General features: G+C 39.7%; 1 protein-coding gene across 1 annotated transcript; it reads right to left on the bottom strand.

Moving 5' to 3' along the window:
* Positions 1 to 2,092: 2,092 nt before the first annotated feature.
* LOC137278873 (nematocin receptor 2-like) lies at positions 2,093 to 3,193 on the bottom strand. Its single transcript, XM_067811374.1, has one exon. It carries the CDS (start codon positions 3,176 to 3,178, stop codon positions 2,093 to 2,095), a length of 1,086 nt encoding a protein of 361 aa, XP_067667475.1. The 5' UTR covers positions 3,179 to 3,193.
* Between the last annotated feature and the right edge of the window lie 6,605 nt (positions 3,194 to 9,798).

The following is a 9,798-nucleotide window of genomic DNA, read 5'->3' as shown; positions in this document are numbered from 1 at the left end:
TGGCATTTGTTAACCACGTCTGACCACCAGATCCCATTAGTCGCCTCTTATGAAAAGCGTGGGTTACTGACGATCACGGATCTTCATGAGTAGGATCTGGTAGTAAAGGTTGCTGACCTATAGTTTGGCATGGAATGCATGTTGACCCGGCTTTTTGTAAATAACTCTTTATCCAGTGATCCAATCGATCTCAAACTTTGCAAGTGGATCTCTGGTCAAACAACCTAATCACATTGTAAATCACCGATTTTATACATTTGTATGAAATAATCTGTTTATGTAACTGTCAACAAAATGAACCACAGGACGCAAACTACTTGCAGAGGAATGGGGCCAATGCCCTGTAACGGCGGCAGTGCTGGGTCAGGTAATTGCACGTGCAGTTAATGATAGTTACCTGTTCACTGCACAGTGATAGACCGTTTGAATCATTCACATTGACTACTTCTAGCTGTGATCATGAATGCTTATTCATATGATGCTAAACTTTCAATCACAAAGGTGTTTATCTTTAAAAAAACAAAAAACAAAAAAGACAGAGAGCAGTCATAGAGAACTTGTGGCATTTTAGAAGTTGAGGTGTACAAATAGGACAAATTGTATGGATAACAACTTCTTTATTGCGTGATTGCGACGTTTTCGGTCATGCTAAACATTGTGAGAAATAAACCAACAACCAATAAACAAAACCTTGTACAAAAAGGTAGGCATCCAAAGTTAGATTCTTTTGACATCAGGGTCATCAGAGATGTCATTCGGAGGCTATTTGCTAGAAATGAACACCTGTTCACAAGAAAGTTAAAACACATCCTTGCAGAGGATCACGACATTAATGTTTCTAGGTTTATGCTAATCAAACTACTGCTCAAACGTGGATACTAGTACAAGAAGGTAGCAAACGAGAAACTTGTAATGTGTGAGAGATCTGATATTGTGAAAATAAGGAGTAACTATCCGAGAGAAATTAAGCAGGCAAGAGAGGATGGGTTCGAACCTATATATCTGGATAAGACCTGTGTCAATGCAAACAATACTACTACCAGACATTGGCTTGAAGGAGCAAACAGTTAATCCAGTTGTCATTCATCTGGACAGTGATGACTTCTCTGTGGAAGAATGGAGTGAACTTGATGAAGTTTAATTCTGTTATTATATTTACAGATAATAATAGTATCCAACCAGATATGCTCACGGAAATACATATTCTTTTAACAATAACAGCACTAATTCCAACGACTTATAGCGTAACATGAAACACTTATTTCACTTAAAATTATCATGAAAATATAATAAGATATTAACTATCTATATGCTTAAAGCTATTAGAAATGCATTGCTTAATTTGGAATGGAATGCTTAAACGACATCAAAACATAACACTTTTGTCTTCATTATATCCTTTCTTCAATGAGTCTGCATGACTGGGTGTGCTTGTGTCTCAGTGAACGGGATTTTGGAAGTTGTTGACTTCTAACCATAGGTGGTCTGATTAATGATTTAGTGTAAATATACTTTCTGTGTTCTTTAAATGCATTTCCACTTAGGTACTGCATAAACAAAATATGACATTAACATTACAAAGTTACAGATATAAACCTGAAGGATACATTCTCAGGAATGGGTTTTGTGGTTCACGTTGAACAACTCAGAGAAACAACACCTCCATATGATTGTTAACAGTTGACACCCACCTTACCCTATTCAAGACCTGTGACACCTCTACATACCTGTCACGTGCAGAGCTGACCTACATTCACAAACTTTGACCGTTACATAGACGTATTTTTTCATACAAATGCATAAAATCGGTGATTTACAATGTGATTAGGTTGTCTGACAAAAAATCCACTTGCAAAGGTTGAGATCGATTGGATCATTGGATGAAGAGTAACTCCGGGTCCACATGCATTTCATGCCGAACAATAGTTACTGAAATTATTCCTATCCCAGATGTCCACAGTTTGATAACTAATTAACGCAGAACATATTATCTCACAACATATGTTTTAATATTTTTCATTTACTGGTTTTATAAAGCCATCAGCAACACTGGGTTACGAAAAGGAACAATGTGGTTCAGAAGTATAATTATTTATTGTCTTCTTTCCCAAATGCATTTTGAAATACCTACATTAAAACACTCCTGTCTAAACCTTAGGGACATGAATCCAAACACTAATGGGTTTATCATTGAACTGATGAAGTAGGACCGAATGAGAATGTTGTACATCACAAACCACACTCCATCAGGATGAAATGTCAATGGTTGAACACTGCGCACCGTCATGATTACTGCAAAGGGGAGGTAACTCAGTATGAAGGCAAATGTCACTGTAAAAGCAATGACAGTTATGCGTTTTCCCCTGATTAACTTGTGCTTTGGGTTTATTTCATGTGGGACTTCTTCATCTTGAAAATCTGAATTGGTGCTTGAGATATTTCCTCTCCTTGAATTTTCATGAAGAACAAATTGTGTGTTGCTACAAATGTTTTTCTTATGTGTCCGTATTTCTCTCCAAACGTTGATATACATGTAGCATATCGCCATAGATATGACTAGCATTACACTTCCTCCAAATATCTGGTAAATAAAAGGGACAATTGAATCCTTCATATTTTCACTTGTTGTACAATCGTGTCCTCTAAGTCCATATGTGTTTGTTTTCACAGTTCGTTTTCCATATATTACCACAGCTGGCAAAGAAACAAGGATGGCAGCACCAGTTGCTATAGTAACATTCCTCCTGGAAGCCTTATACGTCATTTGAACTGACATGGGTTTACACACCCGTTTGTATCTGTCGACTGTTATGATCAACAAAACAAATGTTGAGTCGATATTGGGAAATGCTACAATAAAGCGAAATATCTTGCATGTTATATCACTCTCAAAAAGGTAGAAATAGCGCATGTCCATTATTTCGAACGGCATAGCCAACGTGCAGTTCACCAGATCCAAGACCGCCAGGAAGACCAAAAGAAAAGTGTTGACAGACAAAGGAATCCTCCTTGTGAATATGTAGCACACTAAAATGTTTCCAAAGAATCCAATCACCATTATGACTCCCACAAACGCCATGGCAGGGATGAGCGTCTTGGCCATGTTTTCATTTTCCTCCCACAAGAGGTCCGTCTCTGATCTTGACTCATTTGATTGGTTGCCGTTAAATATTGCCATGGTGATTTTCAAAGATGACTTGAATTTGTCTGGAATCGGAAAGATATAATTGTTTTTGTGAAACCGGAAACAGTTATCATATATCACGAAAACTAAATTCATAAATCTCATTGGAGGTAAGACATTTGCTGTTCATGTTATTAAGTTAAATACATTCAGTGGTCACGAGTTGATAGCTACAACTCATGATAAAATGAACTTCCGATGAGAATTAGTTGTTTTGTGAAATGTGTAAATAAAACCGACAAGACCATATCCATATCCAACAAGAAATATTTACTGAAATCGATTGAGTCGATTGAGTCGATTGTACACATCCTACTTAATGAGCATGTCTTTATGATTCACTTTCAGTGTTTCACAATAATTTTGACACTAGATTATAGCAAAGTATCATCACCACTGTCACCTGTCACAAATACAAGCAAAGCCATGTCATTTGTTCACCTGAAGAGAATCAGGAAAGTATCGAACCATCTCTAAAGACCAATTCTAACCCAAATCTACACGTGTCTAACCACCCACTGTTATCGAAATAATAGAATTCACCCCCAAAAGTCTTGCAGATATGAAATCATTAAACGTCGGACAGCTTAAAAACTGTTGTTTTGTGCCCACTGAACTGTAACAATGAAAACATGACCCAACATCCGACAAGCATATTAGGGAGATCATGGTTATCCTGGGATTCTACGCAGATACTTTTACTTTAGAACCATCATCCCGTCTTGACAACTGTCCATGGAACAAAACGAAAGTCTCTTTACATCTTGTCGTAAAACTGGAAATGATATAAAGATATGGAGTATCTACTATGTTTATGACATGAAATTAAAGTTTATTAAGACGAATTAATACGATACTCGACAACGCTGATTTATCATAACTATCCCATCTACATAACGGTAATACAACATAAGCACTGCACAAGTTAACACATGTATTATGGTATATAATGAAGACCAACCTTCATATTAATCTCAGATCGATGCCAATAGTGTTTCCCCTGACGAATGCTTTCATAATTACAGTCCACGGTTATTGCGAGCTCTGTTGATGGTGGTCCTACCTTTCCAGCGTCATCACCTTTCCAGCGTGAAATCACGTTCACGAGTTCATCTCGTGAGACTCTGCGATACTGTAGTCATCCATGACTGTATCAGGCATGTTGTAGTGGAGCCAAGTCTAGGTACAAAGAGACAGCTGTCCGATTTTAAACGAAGTTCAGTCAGTCCTCAGAAAAACCACCATAAAACGTCTGCACATCTCTTCCAGCATATCTGAGTATACTGAGTCCTCGAAGTAACGCAGTGCGTTATCAAATCAACTCATTTCATGTATCGTGCTTCCTATCATGCACACGTTACTTAACATTCTTGTATGGTCCCCACACGTTACTCCAATATTTCCTCGCTATTACGCTGATGTATGCGTAGTTGAAGTTGAGGGGTTTCATAGGTACGTGCAGAACAAATAATCAAAGGCTCAAGTCTTGAGCGTCTATCTGTTTACAAGTGCGACGTATTGGGGCTGTGAGCGGAACATGTTGTTGAACTCGGATGAGTGGGGAACTCCGCGAAGCCGTGGACCGTTTGATACAAGGTTATATGAGGACGCGACAGTGAACTAACACAAGGTGTAGATATACTGACGTACAAAAGAAAGTACGCACCTGTCTTTTAGGAATTGGTTTCCGAATAACTTAGTGACTAGTTTGCATGCGTCTAGATTTACGACTCACAAAACAACGTGTATAATTGTTGTGCCAATTTTCCTCATTGGCTGAAAAAAAAACAAGGACCATAATCGTGGGGTGGGGTGGGGTGGGATGGGGTGGGGTGGGGTGGAAGGGGTAGGGGCAGATATAGGGGAACTCCCGATCACACACACTTGATCCCATATTTTTGCAGTCAGTTGTATGAACAGTTTGTCCACAGTTGTCAGCTGAACTGCGCCTAGATTTTTCGAAACGCGCGTAGCCCTAAGAATTCTTAACTTTCATCGTAATCAACGTGATAGGAAAGGGCTTAAGAAGTGCGTAGGGCAACGAAAGTTTCGAAAATCTACGTCCTGGAACGTACGTAAAATAAGCCAGGTAGGGTCTTGATACCTTGAACTTTCTGTAAATTAGTTCTGTTGACTAACACACATCACAATGGTGTCCTGCAATACAAATGTATTTTTAAAAAGAATTGCGTGTGTTAATCGTTAAATTGTGATATGCAGACACGAATTAAGATTGCAATTACAGTACACCGCGTATGTAATTTGATATAACTTTAAAAGGTGTAAGACATATAACTCTAAAATATTCGGTGGCATCGTCATTTGTTTCCTTGACAAGAGCATCGAGAATTGACATCTATCCAATTGTACACAAACGTAAAAATACCAGAAACAAAAGAATCCTTTTCCGCAGCCTGACATTGTTGTCAATTACAGTACATAGCGTATCTAATTATTGCGATGATGATGCGGTCACTGCGGTCCTCTCGGCACAACCCGATTATAGAGTATATCCTGTTGGCATGCTGTAGGTTACAAATGTCGCCGGGATAATGTTATAATGCTGGTGACTGAAGCTAATACAATATTTCCCCGCCACACCACCGTGTTCATTAATATTGGCGTGTCTCAATTATACAGGATCGTGTTATTCAAATCCCAACAGTACAGGTTTATACATCCAAACCATTTTCCGTTGCCTGTGATAGACAGGGCGACTATTTTAGGATCTTGCGATGAACGTTATTTAGTATTCTAGGCGATGTAGTTCTTAAAACGGGGTTTTCCGCAGTTTCGCGAAGAACCTTCATCTGAACTAAAAAGAGTTATGTACTTTCCATCTGTCCAAATATTTTGCTCTGACAATTTGGGCGCAGGTCTTATCATTGCTTTACACGCTAACTTGAACGGTAATCACAACTGCCAGCGTGCGTAACATTGATGCCCTTCGTTATTTGTTATCTGTGTAAACAAATATCGTTTGGCAGAATGTTCACATACATGATTGTGAAGCATGACTGTGGTCAATTAGCCGTTGAGAATTGAGATTTTATTTAATTTTAATGTCATTTATGATAATAAGGACTGCCGTATACAGGTTTTCACTCAAACAAGAGTACATGTTTTCTAGCCAGACACAGTGTGAATACGCAACTCGTACATTCTCCACGATATAATTTCGTTTAAAGAAAATGTGTGTGTGTGTGTATGTGTGTGTGTTTGTGTGTATGTATGGCGGCGGTCTATACATAAACACACATACTCACTACATACTCTCGTGGCTGCAGAGCTAACTATAAAAGATTATAATCTATAACTGTCATCCGAAGTTGAAACAGGACGGTCGGATGTAGCCAGAACGGACGAAAGTACTCGACGTACGCCATTTATGGGATGAGGGTGACTGAGTCTGAAATGCTCGCCCTGTGAAGATCCGGGTTGGAACTGATCTTCACCAACCCATGTTTGTGGTGGCGGGATCGGGTGGGCCGGCTCACTAACCGGCTTAACGCATGTCTTCGTATCCCAATCCGTAGATCGATGCTCATGATGTTGATCACTGGTTCCGCCCCAGAAATGAGCTTCAGACATAGTAACCATGTTGGGAATCGAACCAGCGATACGAGCCTACGCTTTAACCACTGGACTACCCCACCGACCCTGCAACCGTGAGACGATTTTAGCATTAAATATTCGCTGCATTCGATACAATTATCTTCATCCAACTTTGCACATATATATACTAATGGTCTAAGTTTTCCTTTTAAACCTTTTGAAAAGAAACAAGAGACGAATCCACGTATTGTAGGGCTGTTAAACTGTGGCATGGTATTTCACTGGGCTTGCACAAGTAAACCAGCATTATTACTGACCAGCACAAGCAAGTACAAACGCGCAAGCGCACACATACACAGACGCAGACGCTTAAACACACGCACACGTTCACTCGCTGTGTAAAAGCAATGATCTGAACTCTGCGGGAAACTACCCACACTTAAACTACTGAAGTTATTGAACAGACTTGCCTCGTGTGTGGGTGTCTCCGGTTAAAAAGCCAAATAAATACAAACAAGTTCTTGGATTTGTAAGCATGGCCATGGAACTGGGAAGATAACTCTGTTCCTCTTAGGCGCACGAAAACAAACATGATCTTGCAGGTTCTTCAGTTTTTAAAAAAATAGTTTAGTACCAAGAATACTTGGTGCTTGTCTTTGGCAGCTGTTGACTGAGCTCATTAAGCCAAAGATCTGAAGGAACCATCCCATAACACACACAACTGCTGAGCCCGGCATGAAAACCATTTTCTTGAGATAATTATAAAATTGCTGCCACACTTCACCCCATCATATTACTCACAAGCAGGTAGTTATTTTCAACCTGACATACACAGTTTCAATTAAGGTGCCTTATCACATGTGTTCATGTCTTCACATAGTTAGCGATAAACTCTCCGTCACAGGTCAATAGGTTCGTGTAGCTCTTATATGCATTTATTTTGATGCCTCAAGCTAGTGAGTGAGTGAGTGAGTGTGTGTGTGTAGGGGGTGGGGGGAGGGAGTGTTCGGGTAGGTGGAGGGGTTGGGACAGGCGGTTAGAGTATGTAGCTGTTTGAGAGGTTTGTGGGTGACTGAGTGAGTGAGACGGTTGGATGAGTGAGTGAGTTGGAATCAACGCTACTTTGAATAGCTTCCAAGTTATATCAACCTGTGTCTGTTTAATGTGGGAGAGAAGCCCGTGGTCTCACATGTTTGTCGGTTTGGTGTAACCTAAGCGCGGTGTGGTCCTGAAAACCGATGAACGTGGCTAAATAGGTTCGAATCCACTATCACACGTTCTTCTGCTGGTGACCACCTCAGCAACATTGTGGCACTACTTCTTAAAGCGGCCTAAAACTAAACAGACTCACTCTTCGCAACGAATTCCGGTGACTTTGACGACAGGACCTCTCTTGTCCCATTGTCCGCACGTCCACATCCGGGCTCGACGGGGTGTTCATCAAACCATTGTTACGAGTGTGTATTTTCTGTATATATTGTTATTAATTCGGTATTAATTATTATTGGGTCACAATGTTTAGTGTTTTGAATAGTAAATATTATGGGTCACATTTAGTTTTAATATCTGGTCAACACTTTTAGCATTCTGGCACTCCGGAATTTATCTGCTCCTAGTTTTTTAGATGTTCACTTCTGGGATACTGTTTCGAGACCATTCTACAGTGTTGACGATGTTCGTTTGTGCCCGAACTTTCAGGAAATGACTTTGTAAATATATATAAAGGCTGGTGGCCGTGCGGAGGGTGACACTCATACTCATTTACGTTAACTCCAACGCTTGAAATCCTGTCAACGCCTGAATCTACATTATCTGCTGTCGCACCGATCGCTGTGTTTACATTCCTCCGTTGTTGATTCTCTCTCACACCAAGACTTTGGTGAGTTTGCTATATTGTATTTTGTGACCCACTGACTTAGATTTTGTCTCTCTTGAAATGTATTTGTAATCAGCATTGTTATTTTGACTTGTGACTTTGTATACCTTGCTCTCGTCGTATAACAATGTAGAATTTGAACGTAAACAACTTGTCTTTGTTCTGTTTTGCTGGCTTACAAGGGGATTTCTTAAATTGTTGTCACGGAAAATTCTTAACCGTAACACCATAAATGCCGTAAGGTTGAGCCGCCATGTAGCCGGAATGTTGTGGCGCAACACTAACCTCACTCACTCATAAGGTATAGTAAGATCGGATGGTCAGGTTGATGGCCCCAAATAGGAAAATCGACGCTCACCATATCCATCACCGTGTTTGTCTGGCCCGACTCCATTATTGACAAGGATCACCAAGGCTTTCGAAAACTTGCGAATAGGTCAGTGAGGAAGTTAAGTTTAATTCCGCTTGGTGGGACGATCTCATTTGTTATTCATACACTAAACCCCAAAGAAACGTTACTCTTTCACCTTTATGAATTGCAGAAAAACTATCAGAAATATGTTAGAAGGTATTAATTTAACGAGAAAATCTTAACGACACGGCCTTATGCAAATCACGAAAAACAGTTCTCAAATGCATTCATGTTTAGAAGCAGTTATCGTATTCAGAAGAATTAAATTGTACTTTCTTTTCCGACCATGCCGAAATAAACCAATGAGAGTAATATAGAAGTCCAAAAGAAAGGTTGAAAGAACGTTCTGCTTTGAGACAAAGATAAACCATTTAAAGCCACCATTTTTCAGCTATTAACACAAGAAACAACTGTTGTGTTGTGGTGGGTGTGAAAGAATCATTCCCATGATTTAAGTCGTTTAAAACATTTAGAACATATATTTGATACTGTGAAAAAGGTGAAATTATCTTTCTGTTTTGGCTCGCACAGTAACTTTTGTTTCCGTTTTCTGTTTACACGTCGCAATATCAATCGCCAAAACGCAGCAATATTCAAGCAGCATTTACATCCAATGTTATAGACAGACTAGAAAGCATAATATGATGGACACGTGCGAGAAATACGCCACGAGTAACTGCTGAAGAGAACGAAAGATTAACCGGGATAGTAAGAAAGGTTCGACAAACAGTTCTGTTGCCAACGCCCTCTGATGCCACCGTATCATGGTTA

The sequence above is a fragment of the Haliotis asinina genome, chromosome 3 (assembly GCF_037392515.1).
Source record: "Haliotis asinina isolate JCU_RB_2024 chromosome 3, JCU_Hal_asi_v2, whole genome shotgun sequence".
Classification (NCBI taxonomy): domain Eukaryota; kingdom Metazoa; phylum Mollusca; class Gastropoda; order Lepetellida; family Haliotidae; genus Haliotis; species Haliotis asinina.
The sequence above is the reverse complement of the archived record's forward strand: the minus strand, read 5'-3'. Positions and strand labels throughout refer to the sequence as shown.